Source organism: Sinocyclocheilus rhinocerous, unplaced genomic scaffold (assembly GCF_001515625.1).
Source record: "Sinocyclocheilus rhinocerous isolate Xijiao unplaced genomic scaffold, SAMN03320098_v1.1 scaffold299, whole genome shotgun sequence".
Taxonomy (NCBI): Eukaryota; Metazoa; Chordata; class Actinopteri; order Cypriniformes; family Cyprinidae; genus Sinocyclocheilus; species Sinocyclocheilus rhinocerous.
In genome coordinates, this window is record NW_015652998.1 from 1,091,192 (window position 1) to 1,113,281 (window position 22,090).

The window sequence follows — 22,090 nt, forward strand, 5'->3', positions numbered from 1 at the left end:
CCAAATACACAAAATAATGTTATTTTTAGCAACATCATATGACCCCTTTAATATCAATGTTGAAAACAGTTATGGTGCGTGATATTTTGTGGAAACCGTGATACCCTTTAGAAAGTTTACAAAACAGCATTTATGCAAAATAGAAAATTTTTGTATCATTATAAATATCTTTACTGTTACTGTTGATCAATTTAATGCATCCTTGTTGAATAAAAGTATTAATTTCTTTTTAAAAAATCATACTGACCACAAACTTTTGAACAGTGTGTATATATCAATGTATGTATCAATCTATTCATTTTCAAATCAACATTAAAGGGGTCATATGATGCTTTTTTAAAGATCATTATTTTGTGTATATCTCTCTCTCTCTCTCTCTTAGGCTAACATTTATATAAATGTATCCGTGTATATCTTGGGTCTTGGCTGTGTTTTTCACCATTTTTAATCACATTTAGCCTTCAATAGTTCATTTTAAATGCACAGTCACAGCAACTTTACAAACATATTTCATACATAAAGAGATATTAGTATATTTATGCAAGATTTCAGATCAATTTTTTGGTATGTTGAAATGAATAAAAATAGCAAGTGGATAAGCATAAGTAAGTTCTACATTATGCATAGAAATGAATAAAAATAGCAAGTGGATAAGCATAAGTAAGATCTACATTATGCATAGATCACTGCTGGTATTGGCTTGTTAGTCGGCAGTGTAAGAATCATGGTCAAATCCCTCTGCCCGATACCCCCTTACAGTCATGTACTGTGACACCACAGTATGGCTCTCCCAGAATGCCTTGCTGCACACAAAAGCCAGAGGGGGTCTGTCTTGCAATAGAACCAGCATGAGGGATATATGAGTAATCATATTTAATGCAGCAGGGCTCCATGTTGGACAAACCCAGAGAAGCATTACATAAGAGGCTTTCAGGCACTAGCTGGGCTTTAGCACACGACATAACAAATGGTGGGAACAAAAAAAAGAGGCCAGTTTGCGAATATATTGGCTAACATACCCCATTCACCCTCCTTTTTCTACCCTCTTCCTTCATCCGCTCAGGACTACTGTGCTCCTTCTCTCACACTTTTCTTCACTCTCCCTCTGAGCCTTTCTCTCCTGTTTTAATTTGTTATCCTTCTCTCACCCGACTGCTGCCAGTTTTCTACTGACTCTGCCCACCCAATTTTTCAGTTGCTCCGCCTCTCTTTCCCTCCTTCAGCATAGGCGTCCTTATTTCTCTTGTACCCTGTCAGAACAGCCTAGAATCCGTGTGCAGGATGATAGTGGGAAATGGAGGGATAATCCAAGGGATTTTTAAGGATTTAAAGTGTTTGTTTTGGCTATTATTAATTGCACAGGATGCAATTACCATAAACATACAGGCAGCATGGGAAAACAGGGTCAGGTGCTTCAGGAATAAAGATAAACATATAGTACTTGATCAATTTGGGCATTTTAATATGCCAATATCTACAAGAGAGGTTTTAAACTGTTTGATGACACAGACCCTCAAATATGATGATCCTCTTTCTAAATGCCCCTTGCCTTCCTAAATGTATCTAAATGCATCTAAAAGTATCATGATGATAGGCAGAAAAAGTAAATATATTTTTCTAAATATTTTCCATATAATAATTAACACACATTTATCATATTTTTATGTACATGTGTATGTATGTGTATGTTTTTTTTCTGATTGTTTGGGAAAACAAATATGGGATTCAGGCAGAGGTTTTATATGTACGACTTGTCTTTATTCATGTGCTCTTTATGTATTTATTTTGAATTATCCCTGTAAATGCCAAAAAAAAAAAAAAGATTTTATTTTATATTATAATTTAAAATTGTCACATTTTTTTACACTTTGAAAACCCCTGATCTATAGAACTAGGTGGATGTAATATATTATGTACATAATACATCATATATAATGCACCCATGGAATATAACACAGGTGGAATGCTGGATTGACCAATCTGCATCCAGAACTGTAACTATGCATTTTATAATTTCTATTTTGCCATTTCAGTTATGTTATTATAAAAACAATGCACTGCCATTAAACAAAACAGTTCTTCAACAAGACGCTATAAAACTCACTTACTCGGTAAAGCAGATCAAATTTGTGTGGTGAGAACACAATGCACCTGTGTGTGTGTGCGTATGCGCTCACCAGTGCGCAAAGCAGGTCCACAGCCTCTAGAATGAGTTCCTGGTGGCCGATTCGAGAAACGCCCAGATCCTCGAGCTCCTGATGGGTGATTCTCAACAACTGTTCACCGCCCACCTTTTCCTGCTCAAAGTTCTTAATGTACTGCAGTAGACAGTCATCCAAACCTTGAAAAGAGCAACACACAGCAAAATGAAACATCATTCAAGTTGCTAGAGCATCTTGGATAGTACATATTCATTTACAGCACAGTTTGGTTAATCAGTTTGGTTACAATCTGATTAAATTAGACTAAAACAGACATTATAAACAACTCCCGACATGGGAGTGTAGGAGCCGATTGCATGTTTATGTGGTGGCCCTCAAAAGAGCATAGGTACATTGTAACCGGTTCTACTTCGCCTCGCTTCGAGCGGGATTTGAACCGTGGTCTACGGCATGGGAGGCGGGTGCTCTAACAGTCGCTAGAGCGCCTCTTGAGATCAGGGGAGTGAGGTTTACACGCACAGCTCTTACTAGCCTACGACAGTTACACTCACCCCCCTAAACCTCACTCCCATCCGGGTCACGGCACCAAATGTACCAAATGTAACCGGTTCTACTTCACCTCGCTCCAAGCGGGATTCGAACCGCGGTCTCCGGCGTGGGAGGTGGGCGCTCTAACAAGGAGGCTAAAGGTTTACACACACAGCTCTTACTAGCCTACGACAGTTACAACAGTATACATAAAAAAAGCTCTCTAGGACAGTAGTGAGGGATTGTGAAAGTCTTGGCACACAGCTGTTTAAACAGGCCTCATTTTGTGGACCGGCACAGACTGAGACACACAACTTTGAAATGCTTTGCTGTCATGAACAGACATCAGTGGACTTCAAGCACTATTGTCACTAATAAGGGAAGACCTGTTTGGCAAGAGCTAGCTGTTGTCTGGGAAACACGTGCCCCCTACCCTTCTATACTGATCCTTTGCAATTGGTTTCTTCTCCCACAGATTCACACAAAACAAAACACCATATATTTATAGAAGAGAGGCAGAAATTCTTTAACACATTCAGCTAAACCAAAAGAAATATGTTGGTTTGAGATAATTTATGTACAAGCAAGCAGGTAGTTATTTGCATTTAGTGTGATTCAACCATTCTTAGGACTACAGGCTGCAAAATGTGCAAATAAAATCGTCTCAGATGAAAAAAAAAAAACCTTGAAAATAATATATATATAATGTAAAGAAAACGTTGTGAGCATCCTTATACAGTGGCATTTACCAGCATGCATCAGCATTTCAACAAACGTAATATCCGATTCACAAAGACTTTTATGAACCATTTTTTTCATGAGTCAGGCAAAAAGATTCACGAAAAGTCTCATATTTGCTTATGAGCTAGCAACTTGAATCAGATTCATACTGGGTTTACTGACTCCCTCACTGAACCGCAAGTGTAATGTTTCATACTGGGTTTACTGACTCCCTCACTGAACCGCAAGTGTAATTAAAGATATAAAATATAATAGTTTCATACTGGGTTTACTGACTCCCTCACTGAACCGCAAGTGTAATTAAAGATATAAAATATAATAAATAATATTTAAAATAATTAATTAAATATTTTGCAAAAACATTCTCAGGGCTCAAGGCTGCAAATTCAATGCAATCAATCAATCAATTAATAAATAAATAAATAAAAATGATAATAAAATTATACAAACTCTCATCAGAAAAACTTTGCGAGCATCCACATGTTGTTTCTTCATGTATGATCTGGTTTATTGTCAGCATGCACCAGCATTTCAAAAACAAAAAACATAATGCAAGTTATGTCCGATTCATGAAAAGACTCTTATGAACCCATTCTTTTCGATAAGTCAGTTTAAAAAGATTAATGAAAAGGCCTTGCATTTGCTTCTAAGTTAATGGCTTGAATCAGATTCACTCAGTCAGTGAGCTGAATATCACGTTCACAACTGATTCGCGAGTGTAATAAATCCAAAATTTGTAATAAATCAATTAATGCAATTAAAAATAATAATAATAAATATTTCACAAAAAAATAATTTAATAATGGTAATTTGGGAACTAAAATGTAATTTGGCTTCTAAATCTTATTAAATCTAATTAACTTATTAAGCACCTTTACCTCAGCATTTTCCATGTTCACTTCCACCCAGCTCCCTCCTTCTGTCCTCAGCACTATTCATTTCCTCTCCACCTCCCTTAAATTCCCTCACAGACTCGTGTTTCTCCTCCATGACTTTTCTGACTCCTTTATATAATTATATGCATGCTCATTTCACAACAAAAGACAAGGCTGCAGAGCATGTAATATGTCCCTTTCATCAACTCCCTGATATTCATCTCTCTGTTGCATACATCTAATGGACCGTGAGGAGAAAGTTCAGATATCGGCATGATTCAAAACTGCTGAAAGCGAAGGTTTCACGGCTTTGCATGCAATTTGAGGGCTTAACAAATCCGCTTCTTTACCAGGCTGATCTAAACTCCTTCCAAATGAAAGAAATCATCACGTTCGTCGCTGTATGTTGCTATAGAGACGGTATAAGGCCGGGAGAGTGTTTAAGTAGTACCTCATTACCAAGACAAATCTGGCAGTGAGATGAGAAGCTTATATATGACAAATAAATAAAGAAAGAAACATCTAATACATCAATGGACTATTCAGAGATTTCAGCTTTTGTGTGGCGTTTGCATTGTAATGCTAATGAAATATTATAGAAATATTATTATTAAGACTCTCAATAGCTGTACTGAACAACAATGGTGTAGATAAATTTGACCATGACAGATTCACAACAGAAACAAGTCAGGAAAGGCAAGGCATTTGTTTTTGTCAGAAGAACTTCCCCAATAATTAGAAATAGCAACATGAAATCAATTGTCTTTTTAGCACTTCAACTAATCTCTATAGAGAGTGTTGCTCTTCCTGTGGCTGAGCGAGACAGTCCAGCTCACACAGCGCCTGTGTACACAAACAGTAAACTCATTGATTAGGAGGGCATTAATCTGCTGTTAATTGCAGCCGCTGTGGCTAAGTTGTGTTAAATACTACAAAGAAGAACGCCGGACGTTCATCTGGGACCGTTAATCTTTGTCAAGCGAGGCGGGTGGTCGGCCAACAGTCAGAACCGAGGAAGATGCAGCGAGAGGGTGAGAGTGAAGTAGGTTAAGGAATGAGTGAGTAAGGAGAAAGTTGTGCTGAAGAAGAAAATCTGATCATAGCTTTACAGTACATTGAATAAAGCGGCTTAGAAGCTGGTCCACTACAGCTGTGACCTGAAAACCTCTAAACTGTCCTGAATCCATCTTTTGGCAAACGGTGTGGCCCAGTACCAAAAGAGGGATCAGAAGCTTCGTAACTCTCTAAGCAATCGATGCTTACTTGAGTTACATAGAGATATAGAGTGTTTTCCCTCAATAAACTCTCAGTTTTCTGCTTGATAGTAAGTAAGGTAGTTGTTGTAGTGGTAGTCATGCAGATTAAGGCATTAATATGTGCCTTATAAGTACTAATAAACAACCAATATGCGAGTAATATGCATGCTAATAAGCAAATAGTTAATAGTGAACAGTGTTCCTTAATCTAAAGTATTACCAGTTATCTAAAACTAAAACCATTAAAAAAATTGTACTTGGAAAAAAAAAAAGGTAACTGAAAATAAAATATATATTTTAAATTATTTTAGTCAGTTGCCAAGGCGACATTACTCATTTTAATTTAGTTTAACTTGATGTACTAAAATAACTAATACTAAAACCTAAATAAAAATTAATAGACTATATAGACTATTAAAACTTTATTAAACTACAAAAAAAGGTTAAATATGACAAAACACTCAATAAATTACTACAATTTTAACTAAAATGAAAATTAAAACAAAAGATATAAAAATAAAAACTAATTCAAAATATTTATAAAAACTAGCATCTCAATGATATTAAATAACACTGGAATGGAAATTCAAAAAGGCAGCACAATAAAAGTATGATAAAAGTGGTCAAATATGACTTTTACACCATATTCAAAGTTTTCTGAAGCCATGTCCTTTGTGTAAGGAACAGACCAAAATTTACCACGTCATTCATTAATAATCTTCCCATCCAGTGAGCTGTTAGCCACTGCAACCAGATCCCTTGAACTCAAGAACCAGATCACTCTAATTCCTGAATTAATCATTCAGACTGGTTTTGTGAAACGGATCAACCAATTTACTGATTCATCCAACTCAAAAGAACAACCTGATTGACCATAACACTTGTTCAAAGTTGTCAGAAAGAAAGTATTACAGGTTTGGAACTACATGAGGGGAAGTAAATGATGACGGAATTTTAATTTTTGGGATGAATTATCCCTTTATTGACGACACACTGCTTTCCCATTTCAAGACAGATAATTTCTCTGGGGTATTATGCAGGAATCTGTCTGATATTTGCACACTGCTACACACAGCTACTGTAGTTATTTTACAGTGTCTGTCAACAAACAGCAAAACAGGCTGTGTATTTGGCCGATACGTGTGAAATCCCATTGAACTGCTCAGTTAAATAGATTAGTACAACATGCATTTAATCAAGGCTACATTTGAGCTTTATTGTGTGCAGTTTTATTGGATTTACTGCTATTATTCTGCTCAGAATGCCCATGGCACCACTCTGAGGGGGGCATAGGAGTGAGTCACAGGAAGCATTGAGGGGGGCAGGAAAAAAAGAGCATTGAGGGAAGGTCACAGGGCTCTTCTGCGCTGGGAAGGCTGTTGTCTGGCCCTCAGCGGCATCACCTGGGGTCATCACCACTGAACCATATGCTAATGTTAGAGCTGCAACATGGTAATCGCAGTGTGCTAGGAAACCTGTGAATATAGGAACAGGAAACACTGTCTAGATCATGGATTTATACAGAGAATATATCTTCAGAAATATTCAAAACTGCAACAGTTACTAGAACAAATCTTTCGCTAGAGCTGTGGTGCAGCGGTAGCACACATGCTCTTGACACATTAAAGGGGTCATATGATGCGATTTCAAGTTTTCCTTTCTCTTTGGAGTGTTACAAGCTCTTGGTGCATAAAGAAGATCTGTAAAGTTGCAAAGACTAAAGTCTCAAATCCAAAGAGATATTCTTTATAAAAGTTAAGAGTCAACCACGCCTACCTAAAACGGCTCATTCTAAAACGCCCCCACATGTCTACGTCACGATGTGAAAGTAACCCACTTGGTTGACGTGATTTGCATCAGTGTTAATTTCGTCAACGAAGACGACGACGAAAAATATTCGTTAACGAAAAATTTTTCTGTGACTAAGACGAGACGTTGACAAGCTAAAACTAATATATGATGATAAAAACTATGACGAAATTTATGCCGCGTCTTCGTTAACAAGACGAGATCGTCGACTAAAACTATGAAAGACTCAAATGACTAAAATGTGACTAAGACTATTAAGCATTTTCGTCTCAAGATAAAGACTAAAACTAAATCAAAAATGGCTGTCAAAATTAACACCCAAACCACAACATGACCTGATCCCATTATTGATTTCTCCTTCACTGTACTGGCCAAAAGAAGTCAAAATATGTAAATAAAAATCTTTCTGCTTGTCGTTTCACAGGCAGCCTGTGAAGCCACTGACTGAAAAAACATCACATGTAAAAAAAAAAAAAAAAACATTTGTTAATCTTTACCATGTACAGTGAAAAATTTTATTATATTAAAGTTTGTTTGGTAAAATATACTACAATTCAAGATTTTTACAGTCTCTTATATTCACTAAGGCTGCATTTGTTTGATTAATAATACAGTAAGATTGTAAAATATTATTACAATTTAAAATGTAAAAGAACTGTTTTCTATTTCAATATATTTTTCAAAATATAATTTATTCCTTTGATGACAAAGCTGAATTTTTGATGACCATTACTAAGTTTTTCTGGAAATTGTGATAATTTTTGCGGGATTCTTTGATGCATATAAAGTTCAAAAGAACATTGTTTATTTGTGTCACTTTTGATCAATTTAATGCATGAATAAAAGTATTAATTTCTTTCAAAATCATACTAACCCCAAACTTTTGAACAGTATTTTTGAACGGTATTTACAATTTACCTTATAATAAAAAAAAAAAATTGCATCAAAATACATGACTTATTTTTTTGCACATTAGGTGTTTTACATATTTTATTGTCATGCCTCTGACCATTGTACATGGTTTATACATGTTTGTAATTAATAATGATTATTATTAATAATAATAATTTTTATGAACTTCAACTCAAAATGTTTCCTGTAACCTTTATTATAATGACTGTTTTCAGTACATTTTAAGATGCAAAGTAGTTTCTATTAGTTCATGTAGATTGGTGCAGGTTGATACCTACTGTACCAGTAATGAATACTAACTGTGTACTAACATAATATTATATAAGTTAATTATGGAAACGGTTACTGTGAAATGATGGAAATGGTTACGCCTCGAGTAATGCCTAAAACATTTTGATTTGCAATTATAATTTTTTTTACTGTGAATTTTTGGTAACCACAGCTTCCAGTTTTGTTTTGTTTTTTTACCACTAATTTCACTAATTGTTTACAAATTACCATCATAAAACCAGTTACAGTTTGAGTCTTAAAGCAGGGCATGAGCATGGCACAGACTTGTTTGGCAGAAGAGGGTGCATGACACTAACAGTTGCTTCTGGTCAGATATTTCTCATACTTTTAATAGTCTCCATATACCAGCTAAAATAAAAAAAAATCTGTAATCAACATGTGCCTTCAGTTCAAACATATCATGAAGGATGTCAAACATGCAAGCTACACCAAAAACACACCCAACACGCATAGCTCACACACATGAAAATGTGGTATGCTGCTAGGTATGCACGGCTGTAGACCTAGACAAACACATAAAGATTGTTCTGAAGAGATGCATTTTCATATATACAGCACATAATCCTGAGACACAGACAAGCAAAATGATTGCAGTCCTAGTCAACATATTTGGGCAGCATATCGCCATGCACACTGATCATAGGTTTACTGTACTGCGTGCCGCACATGCTGTGTTAGCTTAATAAATGCTGCTAAAGGACAGTTATTAATGAATTTTGTCACCATTTATTCATCCTAATGCCGTTCCAAATGTCATATCTTCCGTAGAACACAAAAAGAGAATATCAGTAGAACGTTCATGCTGCTCTTTTGCATATAATGAAAATAAATGGTGACCAAGTGCTGTCAAGCTTCAAAAATCACAAAAAAGTAGGACTGGGTTAAAATATTTATTTTTAAGGTTTAAATAAATCTGTCATGAAAATTGTTATGACAGCCACCATTAAAATTTGTATATTTAAAAAAAATTAATTGGAATAAAAAAAAAATGAATTATATAATTAAAAAAATTATTATAACATAAAAGGTTAATTTCAACATTTAATATTATAGTAATGTACCAGCTGACAGGGTTCCCTTTATAGTTCACAGGATTAAGGTGTGGTCACATTTATCGTTGCTCTGTGAAATTTCACAGGTAAATTCCATTAATTTCAATAGGAATCTGTGCAATTGGGAATTTCACAATAAAGTTCCCCAAGCAGGTTTTGCTCACGTTCAAGTAGCTTATGCAAATGCATGGTGCTGACCAACACTAAACTGATTGGTTCGAAAGTGATTTCTGTGTGAGAAGTAGGGCTGTGCAATATATCGAAATTATCGAAATATCGCAAATGTACATATCGCAATATGCATATCGCTATGGCTTGCAATATTTGGGGCCAAGAACAAAAGACAAAGAGAAAATCACTCACTGCTCTTACCTAAATAACTTTTGTAGCTTAAGTAAGAATCAGTGCATATTGAATTCAAAGAGGAAATACTAAGCAGTGTTTTATTTTTCCTTTTTATTATGAGTTATCGCATATCACATTTTTCTTCAATATCGCACAGTCCTAGTGAGAAGTGCTTCATACATTGCTAAAATACACCGTTTTTGACTGCTATATTTCACCTAAATTCTGTGACACATGAGATAAAAATGACATGTACTGCACCTGATATATATATTGAAATGAATCGATACTGAATCAAGATTGGAACTGAATTGAATTGCAAACTTGTGAATTTAAACCAAATCATGAAATTTGTGTAAACACCCATACAAAAAAGCACAATAAAAGTATTATAAAATATATATGAAACAGAGCAATAAGTCAAATGATAACAGAATTGTCTTTTTTGTTGTTGTTGTGCAAGGATTGAGTATCTTTGTGTGAAACATTGAGCGCATTATTGCATGCTGCTGATCAGAAGACTCTAATGATCACACAGACACCATCAGCCCATAGGGGCTTTAACACAGCCTTACACTGATACACATGCACATAAATACGTTATCTTCTGCTCCTCAGTGTGTCTCAGCAGATGATACAGCAGCTTGCGGGGTTTCTTTCTGCACATAACAGACAGATGCCGATAAAATTCTCCAGCTTTTTAGAAGCCAAGCATTGGCCACGTCAAGAAGATGTCTGAAGCTTCTTAAAATTCTCTGTGACCCTCAGGAGACGTTAACTTACAGAGCGACGGTGTGTATTTGTGAGCATGCTTTTAGTGTGCAAACAGCATAAGAAAGCCTTTCTGGCATTCCCTTAGGGAGGAACACCGCCTTGCTATAATTCTTGATGATTCCTACACTGCCTTTTCATCTCATATCTCGCTTATCCTTCCTTAGCAGTTTAGATTTGCCCAAATATAAGGATGTTTGTACTTTAAACAGTTCCTTACCTCTAGGTATTTGACTACATGTGTTTATTGCACATATAGACTGTGATCTAATGTGCATCAGCCATGTTCCTGCGTATGAGCAAAATAAGTGAATAACACATTAAAGCACAGTTTGTTATCGTCCATATGAGCCATCACCTTATTTACCCTCCTGAACACATCACACGCCATCTGACACAAACAAAACTCAAGCCAAGACATCCACACAAGATAACACGTGCAGGCAAACAAGTGCACATTGTTGTATGTTTACTGAAGCTGGTTACCACTAAAAAAAAAACACCTGCGGTCATATTCCTGCACAAGCGTACACACTGAGGACCGAATTCCTATCTTGTGAATCCTCACAGGGAGGAATAAGATGGAGATGCTGATCTACCTTTTTCAAAAACATAATTACTTAAAGGCAAAACATTCAGCCAAGTGGAACGTTTTCCTCATTTGAATTACAAATGACTGTCTTCCTCTCTTTTCTCACTTCATCTAGAACTCCTGAGCTAAATAAACCATCCAATTACACTCAAATGATCTTTCTCAAAAAGAGGTTCACCATATCTAATGCAAAAGATTTTTAGTGTTGTAATAGACCTAATGTACATTTTCTATAATGAGACTGTTTCCCAATCACATCCTCTTAAACAAAACCAAAGGACAGTATGACTAATGTTGTATAACCAAATTATAGTAAAGGGATCATTTGACTGCCTTTCACTCCCCTCTCATATTATCGTATAATCGTATTATCGGATGCTTTGTTGACATGTCTATTTCTGTCTGTCTAAGTTGGCTGTTTTTTGTTGTTGTTTTTGCCAAAAAAGGCTGCATATGGATTAGAACTTTTGCCATTTAATTAAACATAAAAGCTTCATTGTAAAAAAAAAAAAAAAATTAATAAAAAATTAAACACAAAATACCATAAAAATCATACAATAAAAAGCTAAACGGTAATCATAAGTTACATGCTAGTGAAAAAAAAAAAAAAAAATTTATAAACAGGACAATATTTGTATTTTACTATAAAATACTCTAATCATTATACACTGAATAAAATTGGGGTAGGAACCATTTTCACTCAGAAATTGCTCGTAAACAGTTACAAAAGTAACTGTTCAAGTAAACAGCAAGTAACACATTGAAATAAACATGACATTTTAAAATCCGCGTGAACCGGAAGTTGCTGCCGACTTTATTTCAGTGTAGTGACATATTTCCAGCTGAAACAGAATATTGAATAGAGGACATGGTTTTATGTTTGCGCTCCTCCTCCCTGTCTCTCACTCATAGCAATCTAACGGTTGGAGGGGTGTGTTTAAAGGGGTCATATGATGCTTTTTTAAAGATCATTATTTTGTGTATTTGGTGTAACAGAATATGTTGACATGCACGGATTAATTGTTCACATCAAGACTAGCAATGTGCGCTATTAAAGTAAATAAAGTCAATTTTGATTTCATGCCGACTTTAAATAATTTTCTTGTAAAACATACTCAAATAATTGTTTTAATTACAACTTCAAAAAATATTTTTTTCACAATGTATAGTTAAAAATACCCATTATTTTTATAAGTATTTATATATTTATATTTATATATTGACTTCTATATTTATAAGTCAAATTGTAAAATAACCTATTTGGTTATATTTTGTATGATCTAAATAGCTATGTTATTAGTTTTGTAACCATTTATGCACACAAGTGTGTTTATGTTACAGTGTATGTTTCCTGCATTATTATAGTGGTGTGTTTTTGTGTGTGTGTGAGCAACACTGTGTTCATTAGCCGACGTTCATGAAAACTTTAACTTTATGTGACCATGGAGGGGCCATTGAGCCTTTGACTGCCAGAGGGGTCCCAGCTGATCACTCAACCTCCACGTGACCCGTCACTTTACATTCTGTTTGATGAGATGACGTGACTACTCAACCAACTTCATTCATTAATATAAATTTTAAACGAATTCTAACATCTTTCTTTTACGTGTATTGCCGACATCAACATGAATGCTAGAAGCTCAATATATGATAGACCACAATCTTTATTGCATGACAGCTTAAGTGCGCTCGCTGTCGCGCCTTGATACACAGTGACGTTTCTTTAAAACGAGTTCAATTAAATCTGGCACGCACGCAAATCTGGACAAACATGTAAGATTTGCATTTTATAAACGAAAAAAAAAAGTTCACATGCGATTCTAACTGGATATATAGTATTTTCTCTATTGTTCTAACAAAATACATACGAATGCAAAATACACACCTTTCATCCAGTCGACCACCTGGCTTGTTGACCACCTGCTTACAGGTTCCATGACCAGAGCCATTGTGGAAGTTATTGCAGACGGTGCCAAACAAAGGTGCGAAAGAAGCGCTTCAGCACACTCCAGATCCACTCAGGCAGATTTCTGCCCGTTTTTCATCCGCTGCATGTTTACCCTGCAAATTCTGCTCTGGTACTTGCAAACGAAGCGTCGGTGGTCTTTCTAGTTCAAAGCTTTGCTCTGCATTCCTTCGCAGCCGTCTTTGTGAGAGAGCTGTCAGAATAACGTTAGATTTCTCTTGGTCTCGCGCGAGGGTTTATCCTCCTTATCATTTTCACTGACGTTGCGATGCCTTTACTGTTTCAGTTTCTCATCCCATATATAGCCTATCGAGCCATAGAAGACAAACAACGGTGAATTCACGCAGCTGTTTGCCTCGTCTCAAGCTGTTAGCAGTAAACAGTAGTCTGCACGCGCGCCCCTCGCGCACACTCGTATGACTCGCGCCTCGTCCATTCTCGCCAGTCGTTGGCTCTGTCATGAGGGCCAAGCAGCGGAGACATCTCCATAATTGAGCTGTGTGCAAACGAGAGTATTAAATACACCCTTACAAATAGTATTAAAAGATTGGGACTGGAATGCTCTATTATGCAGAATCAAATGAGTCACTGTTTACTTGGAAGCCTTTTTTATTTCAATGCTTAGATGAAGAGTATTTTTTTTAAAATGACCAATCATTATTTAAAGGGATAGTAAAAATTCTTTCTTTTTTGGAACACAAAAGGAAATGTTGAGCAGAATAACAGTCTCAGTTACTATTCGCCTTCATTTTATGGAAATAAGATGCAACAAAAGTGAATGGTGACTGATACTGTCGATCCCTAACCCTTCTTTTTGTGTTTTCAATGGAAGAAAGAAAGTCATATGGGTCTAGAACAACATGAGGGTGAATAAATTATGACTTTCATTTTTGGGTGAACTATCCCTTTAACCCAATCATGCATAGAGATTAGGTGCACACATATTAAAACACAATCTAAATGATCATTAATATTTATGTAGTTTTAGAAAGATATGCATTCAATTGAATGCATGATTAAAATCTTTATCTAAAGGCAATTTCCATAAAAAATGAATTTTTAAGATGTTTTAAATGCCTACTGTCCTCAAAAACTGAAGTGACCTACAGTCAGGGCTTTGTGCATGATCATTCAAGGGGAAACATCCAATGCCGTCGGCTGACTTTCATGCCACTAGCTTGTCCCAATTAAGCCTCTTTCTTAAAAGAAACACGGTGCTCAACAAAAGAAACATCCCCATGATGTGCTGACAAGTCAGCTTGGTTTATGCAACCATTCATTAACGGGATAGTTTACCCCAAAATGAAAATTCTGTCATCATTTACTCACACTTTTGTTGTTTCAGAATTATATAACTTCCTTTCTTCTGTAGAACATAAAATAAGTTATTTTTTTAAAATGTCATAGCGTATATTTGCCCATTCAAAGAAAGTCAACGGTCACCAAAATGGTTTGGTTACATTCTTCAAAATATCTTTGTGTGTGTGTTTCTCAGAAACAGAGAAAGTCATACAAGTTTGGAATGACATGAGGGTTTTGGAATGAATTCATTTTTGGGAGGAGTCTACCTTAAATTTTTTTTAATGTATGTTAACATTACAGCATTAGATTACAATTAGATTACAGATCTGAAATGTGATTATTGGAAAAAATATTTATACTGTATGTATAGCACTATTTTAACTAAAAAAAACTTACAAACTAAATTCATGAACATGGATCAATCTAAGACATAAAATAAATCATTACCTAAACAAATAAACGGAGATGCATTTCACAGAGTGTTTTATGTTGATTTCACATCTCATGGGAACATAAGGGGAGTGTACATTGCTGCTGACAGATGTTGAGATTCCTTACAGCCTGCAGGGGTATTGAGAAGAGGCTTTTAAGGGACAAGGGGAGGAGAAGGGATCAATGTTCAAGAGCTGCTCCATTAAGACTCAGACTCACCATCTGCAGCTAGAGTTGGGGGCCTAAACATCTACAACAAATCTGCAGGATATGAGATCAGTGTCTTTCACAGTGGGAATTCAGGGGCAAGTTCAAGCTCAAACCGGTGTGCACCGTTTTGCTACGGTTTCCGGTTTGAACGACATGTTTCCTGGAAACGGTGTGCAACGGGGTTTGAGATGCGTTTTCTCTTGTTTGGTGGGTGTGTCAAACATGTCAGCCCAATCAGCAGCAACATGTATGTAAACCACGCGGTATTAAAGAGACAGCTGGCACAATGTAATTAACATCAAAATAAACTCACAAGAGCAATTATATTGTTTGCACATGTTTATTTACATTAAAGGCAAAAAAGCTGAAATAATAAGGGCACAAGTATAGATCTGGAACTTCTTTAAGTCTGTCTAAATATAATTTAGTAATTGCAATGTCTTCTGTTCCATATCCTTTCCTTAGGAAAGTGTGCTAGACGCTGATTAATGTAACATAAAAATACTATACATATTTATATATTTTGCTATTGTATTGTGGAGTGACACTTTCATAAACTTTTCTATACTGCTCTGATTATATAATGGTAAATATTACAATAACATAGCCTAACAACAGTGATCAGCAATAATGATAAGCCTAATACTCACAATAAAAATAATAAGGTCATATAGATCATAACACAGTCTCGGAGGTAAGAAGTGGATTATCCTTCACCTGAAATGTTTGTCTTTTCATCTGAAATGCGAGGTAAATGTTGGATCACAATAATTAGGAACCACAGTTTCCACAAATCCTTTCATTTGATTGGGATGTTCTCTTTTATTCTGGACGGCAAGGGCAATGACTGTACCATCGAGCGTATTTTGCAGTATTAAACACGTATTTATAAAGATTTAATCAGGCTCCGAAAATTCTTCAAAAACAACACAAAGAATGGCCTTCTCAGCTGCCATAGTTGCAACTCTTGCGTCATCAGAACAGGGTGTTCAACGCACCACCGTTTCCGTTAAAAAAAACTTTTGCACCGTTTTTGTCGGGGCTGAACGCAGCCCAGGCCTTTTAAACATAGAAACAACACAATCTCAAAATGGGATCCTTCACCAAAGTGGTGTCAAAAAGGGTATAAGTCAAGGGTCTTCTAGTTTTTTTCAGACGAATGACCTTCTAGTGCATAGAAAGACAGACCAGGGACCCCGTTACACATTTTATTTATCAAATATTTTGTAGCTTTTGACATTTTGTTTAGTTTTTTTTTCCCCATAATAAACAATTTCTCAGAAACATAATTATTATAATTGTCAGGCCGCTGTTGAAGACCTCTGGTATAGGTAGATTTCTTCAAACATGTGCCAGGATTATGTAAGCAAAATTGGAAAATGAAAAAAAAGAAGTTTAAAATACAAGAAATAACCATAATATTACATAATGAAATACACATTTACTGAATAAAGAGCACAAATATAAATCTTATGCAAGTTATATGTAAATATAATAATAATAATACATCGATAGCAGAGACACTTAAGGTAGGCTATCAGGTACACATATCAATTGTCTACGGTCTCTACTAACAACTACAAAATCTACGTCACTTAAATATCCTTACTGCTGTCTCTTTAAGAAAACAGGGAAGTAAGTACACAACTTCAAACCGAAAGTGATTCTGATCAGATACCGTAGGTGCGCGTTTGCTAGCTACATGTATGTTCGCTGGTTAAGTTTAATATATACGGTCTTGCATTGGCTTACGGGCCCAGGAATTAATCATAAAGGAAAATCATTTATGCAAAACAATTAACTCAAAGTTAACCAACCGGTTTTGTTTCATCTTCCGCAATTTTATGTGAAGCCAGGCGTGGATCGAGAGGACTGCGGAGTCAGAAGCATTGCTACAGAAATAAACAAAGGTGAACTCATTAGACAGCTGCTATAGCTACACTTCAATCTCTATCTGAAGCTCTTTTAATAGCATTCTGTATTTGCAAACTCATTTGACCACATAAAAGGGCCTATAAAGTGAGTACAAGAGGTTTCTTTCAGTCTACAAGGTGACCAAATATTGGTTTTTCTCTACAGTGTAATTCATTTATCCAATTTCTCTAGTATTCTGGGGTACTTTTTTTCACACTGTACATTGGTAAACCTTGGGCTAATGTTTGTATGTACGTAGGCCTATGTATGAGACCAACAACATTGACTGGACCAGTATAACCTGTTTTTAGCTACTTCTTTAAAAATGACGCCGGGTAAATCTGCTCTTGCCGTGTAGAGTCTCCAAAAATCTGAGACAAGTAAAACAACGCATTAAAGTTCAGCGAGTGTGCAAAGCACATGATATTTAATTAAGTAAGCACAGAGGCAGTTTATGATTGGCTGTCAGTTGCTAAACTAGTACTACTCACTGTGTGCCATTCTAGCACCATTGTTTCACAATACATATCACTGTAACGACAAATTGATGTCAAACGTTATTCAACCAGGGTTTAAAAAGGGTTACGCCCTATTCTAGCAAATAACTTGAGTTTTATCGTTCATAACGCAATACTGCAGTCCTTCCACAGGAATAGACGTGGGTTGTTCAAATTAAATGCAAATGGACTTTGCAATATCTTTGTATCGCTTTCATCAGGGTAACAACACCGAGCGGTTTCTAACAAGCGGGGAAACGTTGCAAATCCGAGATGGATGACGACGCAGTAGATGTGGCGTCAGACAACAGTCTGCCTTTAGGAATCGGGGCTTCCGCCTTCGGGAGTGAAAATGGGGATGAAGAGGACGACGTGATTCCTCAGAGGACACTTCCATTCACCCTCGGATTCTCCAATCCTGTGGGGTAATATGGTTTTCGGTAATCTGATGTTGGTGTGTAATAAGGTTCAGCAAGGAATAGCCATGTTGACGTACATGTTAGACGCATGCATGCGTGTCTGTTGTGTAAGTGCGACACCTGCTGGTAAGATCGGGAACACGCCGAAGTCAAGATGTTATTTGGCTAATAAGCTATTTGACTTACATGCTTAATTACAACCCATTCGCTCTCAATTTACTGACTTTTTCATGTTTTCGTTTTTCTGTCATTTACAATGATCGTTCTTACCAGACAATACGTGGAGAGAGCAGAGTCCCCTGCATCCAGTTATGCCTCCATGCAGAGTAACAGCTGGTCAGAAACAAGAGAAGAGCACGAACCCTGCCGCACACAGCAAGTTTACTTCATCTTCATTCGACCCGAAGACTTTTTATTATTATTTTTATTATTATAAATTATTATAAAAATGATTTGTTTGTTTTTTGAGATTACATGACAGGTTTTATATATTTTATTTGGTCTTTGCAGAGTTAATATGTTCTACATACAGTTAAGGGGCATTTTAAAGATAGGATTGAGGCTTTTATCATTAGCATACTGTAAGAGTGAAAATGATACTTATGAGTTATTTGAAAGATTGAAAGAGACTTTGCTCTCTGTGCTTGTGGCTAAGGTTGTCATTCTTGTAAGTCAGCTTTTGATTTTCTACAGGGTTCAGTTGTGCAGACGGGACTCGTCTGCTTCTAGCAGTGAAGAGTTTAATAGTGATGATGAGGACATTAATATGGAGGGCAGTGCTGAAGAAAGGTGAGTGGAAGTCACATGATGCATCCGTACCATTTGAACTTTGCCATTACCATGGCATGGTCATATTGATATACAACTCAGAGGTCATAATAAATATGTTAGTCATGGGTGTCAAGCACCCCTTGATGGATAGAGAGATGATTAGAGTTTAATTTTAATCCTGGCCTATATTACTTTGCCATATTCAACCGTATTGCCGTATTTAATGTATTCACATGATTAGTTACTGTAAGATGCTTACATTTCCATTAAAATAACTATTGTACAGAAGCATACATAATACATGTTTTCATTTTAGAATACATTCATAAGAGACTTCTTTCAAAAACATTAAGAAAAAATATTACTGACCCCAACATTTTGAACAGTTGTGTAGTTTTTCATTTATTGTAACATTAATATATTCTAAAAAGTTTATTCTTTTTTAAATTAAGCACACGGAAGAAGAGCAAGAAGGAAGGAGGTGTGAAACAACAAAATGTTCCTGCTCCTGTAAAACCAGAGTTGGTAGTAGATCCAAATGAAAAAAGGCATCCAGCAATGACGGTGGAATTTGCATTTAAGGCGAGGCCTACAACCATTGGTCATCCATTTAAAGCAATAACAATATTTCCAATAAGTGCCTTTCACATTAAGTTGAGAAAACTAACATTCTTGCTATATCACAGGCCCTCACCAGCTGCCTAAAGAAACTTGCAGATGATGAGTTAAAGCACTTCAAAAAACTGCTGTGGGATCGATATCCAGAGCGCTTCCGTGATCCGCTGGACGGACTTGATCTTGTGGATCTGGTGGATAAGATGCTGGAGCTTTGCGATATCGAGGTCTCTCTAAAGATCACGCTGGCGCTCTTTAATATCATGAACTTTAAGAAGCTGGCTGAATATCTGCTAGGTCTATGCAAAAGAAGTAAGTTATTTTATTTTGTCCTCTCCAAAACATTACAGTGCTTTTCAAACTGTTGCCTTAAAAATCTTTCTTTGTGACGTTCCACAGATGAAGTGCGCTACGAGTTGAAATTGACTCTGAAGAGGAAGTATGAGATGGTATATGAGGGTTTTAGTCAACAAGGACAACCAGTCCCCGTTGAGTCTGTCTATACAGACCTTTACATTACAGATGGCGTTAATGCATCAATCAACAGTGAGCATGAGTTCAGATCAAAGATAGAACAGCTCTTAGAGACTGGCAAAGTGAACAGGAAGCCATTAACTGGAAATGACATGTTTATCCAGGAGAATGTGAGGTCGAGGCCTGTAAGGGTGGTGTTAACCAGGGGGGTCCCAGGATGTGGCAAATCATTTGCAGTGCAGCGCTTCATCCTCGACTGGGCAGATGGAAAAGTCCACCAAGATGTTTTCTTCCTCATTCCTCTGCAATTCAAGGAGCTGAATAAAATGCTAGAAGGAGAGTATACCCTCCTGAGTCTAGTCAGCATCCTCTATCCAGAGATGAAGGAAATAGATACTCTCGATTTCGAGGGCTGCCTGGTAATGTTCATATGCGACGGCCTAGATGACACTCAAATCCCCTTTAAATTCCGGAGAACGGCGTATTGGTGTGATGCGACCAGGCCTACGAGTGTGCAAGTGCTGATCACCAACCTCATCAGGGGGAACCTGCTCTATGACGCCTACATGTGGATCATTTCTAGGGCAGGAGCTCTGGATGTGATCCCACCAGAACACGTCCAGCAGCTTCTGGAGGTTCGTGGCTTCACCGATGTTCAGAAAGAGGCCTATTTCAGGAAGACGATCACAGATCAAGACCTTGCTGAGAGGGTGATTGCTCACATCAAGTCTTCTAAGACGCTGTTTATTATGTGCCACTTGCCGCTGTTCTGCTGGGTGGCATCTAAAGTGCTGCAGCGGCAGTTCCAGTCTCTTCAACCATCGGCACTGCTGCCCAAAACTCTTACCAATTTGTACACCATTATGCTGCATGGTCAAACTCAAATGTCCGTTGAGAAACTGCAGAACGACCCCACCGAAGACACCAAGGATCTTACTGCTGATCAGCTGCTCATTAAGCTCGCAAAGCTGTCCTACAGCATGCTTGAGAAGAATGAGTTTAAGATAGAGAAAGAGCACTGGGATGACGTTGGATTGCCGGATTCGTACCCTGCTATGGCCTGCACCGGTCTCTGCACAGAGTTTTACAGAGAGAAGTACATGATTTACACAGAGAAGGTGAGCTGCTTCGCTCATCCGACCATTCAGGAGTACCTCGCTGCTCTTCATGTTTTCTATTGTTTCAAGAAACATGGGAAGAACATCCTTGAGCAGAACAAGCTGAAGGTCTTGAAGGTTTCCCTGGCAGACTTACTCAGGAGTGCAGTTGACAAAGCATTAAGCTCCAAGAATAGCAACTATGATCTCTTTCTCCGCTTTCTGCTGGGTTTGTCTGTGGAGGCCAACCAGGAGCTGCTCAAGAACATCCTGCAGATCTCTGCCAGCTCTAGCCAGAATGCACGAGAGGAGACAACTCGCTACATTAATAAGAAAGCCAAAGAAGGCCACTTCCCGGAAAAGACTGAAAACCTTGGGTGGTGCATTGATGAACTTAACCCACAATAATGCTGATGTGTTGGTTAAAAAGAGTCTCATGATGAACTTCTGAGAGTGATGCTGTTGCGTTGTCTCATCATCTGAAAATCATCTGTGAAGAATGTCTACCATCCAGGTCTTGTAGTGTCATCTGGACACGCGTTTCCATCAGTAACAGATAAATTCTGTTTGAACACTATAATATTCAACAACATTTTTTTGGACAGTTGTGTCATTGCATTGGGATATTGGTCCTGCGGCTTTTGTATTCAATACATATTCATATCTACATAAAATGTAGATTACTTCCCACAGTTCATATTCCTAAATTCTAAATTATAATGGGAACATTGCTGTGAAAGTATATACATTTGAAGTGATAGTATTAAATGGAATTATCAAACCTGAAACACTCGTCCATAAAATAAAGACCTTTTCAAATGTCAGTTTTGGTGCTTCAGCTCTTTTTAAAATTCTTTAATATGTTTATTTTTAAAACACTAATTTTGACAAGTGAGAATCTATAATCTATACAGTAAATTAAAGGAAATTAAAAATGTGTATTTTTTTTAAATATTAGAAAGATTTTAAATAAAGATTTTTTTTTTTATGTTTTAACCTAGCATCTAAATCAAATCAATATTGGCACATGATACTAAATCTACAGTAAATACTACAGTA

The 22,090-nt window shown here is 36.7% G+C and overlaps 2 protein-coding genes across 4 annotated transcripts in view; one reads left to right on the forward strand and one right to left on the reverse strand.

Moving 5' to 3' along the window:
- Positions 1–13,685, reverse strand: part of LOC107715253 (connector enhancer of kinase suppressor of ras 2-like) — a 33,567-nt gene extending 19,882 nt beyond the window's left edge. The window contains exons 1-2 of the mRNA XM_016521337.1: positions 13,220–13,685; positions 2,178–2,341 (exon numbers count right to left, since the gene is read on the reverse strand). Of these exons, the coding sequence (XP_016376823.1) occupies positions 2,178–2,341; positions 13,220–13,283 (228 nt within the window). The 5' untranslated portion in view covers positions 13,284–13,685. The remainder of the gene's footprint in view (positions 1–2,177; positions 2,342–13,219) is intronic.
- Positions 13,686–16,912: 3,227 nt separating this feature from the next.
- LOC107715336 (protein NLRC3-like) lies at positions 16,913–21,898 on the forward strand. Of its 3 annotated transcripts, none has more exons than XM_016521434.1 (8): positions 16,913–16,927; positions 17,101–17,154; positions 17,877–18,080; positions 18,348–18,449; positions 18,768–18,863; positions 19,298–19,427; positions 19,532–19,772; positions 19,860–21,898. In XM_016521434.1, exons 3-8 carry the CDS (start codon positions 17,929–17,931, stop codon positions 21,437–21,439), a joined length of 2,301 nt encoding a protein of 766 aa, XP_016376920.1. In that variant the 5' UTR covers positions 16,913–16,927; positions 17,101–17,154; positions 17,877–17,928; the 3' UTR covers positions 21,440–21,898. The 3 variants fall into 3 exon arrangements, with proteins under 3 accessions (XP_016376920.1, XP_016376919.1, XP_016376918.1); XM_016521433.1 differs by lacking the exon at positions 16,913–16,927 and adding an exon at positions 16,931–16,948; XM_016521432.1 differs by lacking the exons at positions 16,913–16,927; positions 17,101–17,154 and having other exon boundaries at positions 17,558–18,080.
- The last annotated feature ends 192 nt before the right edge of the window (positions 21,899–22,090 follow it).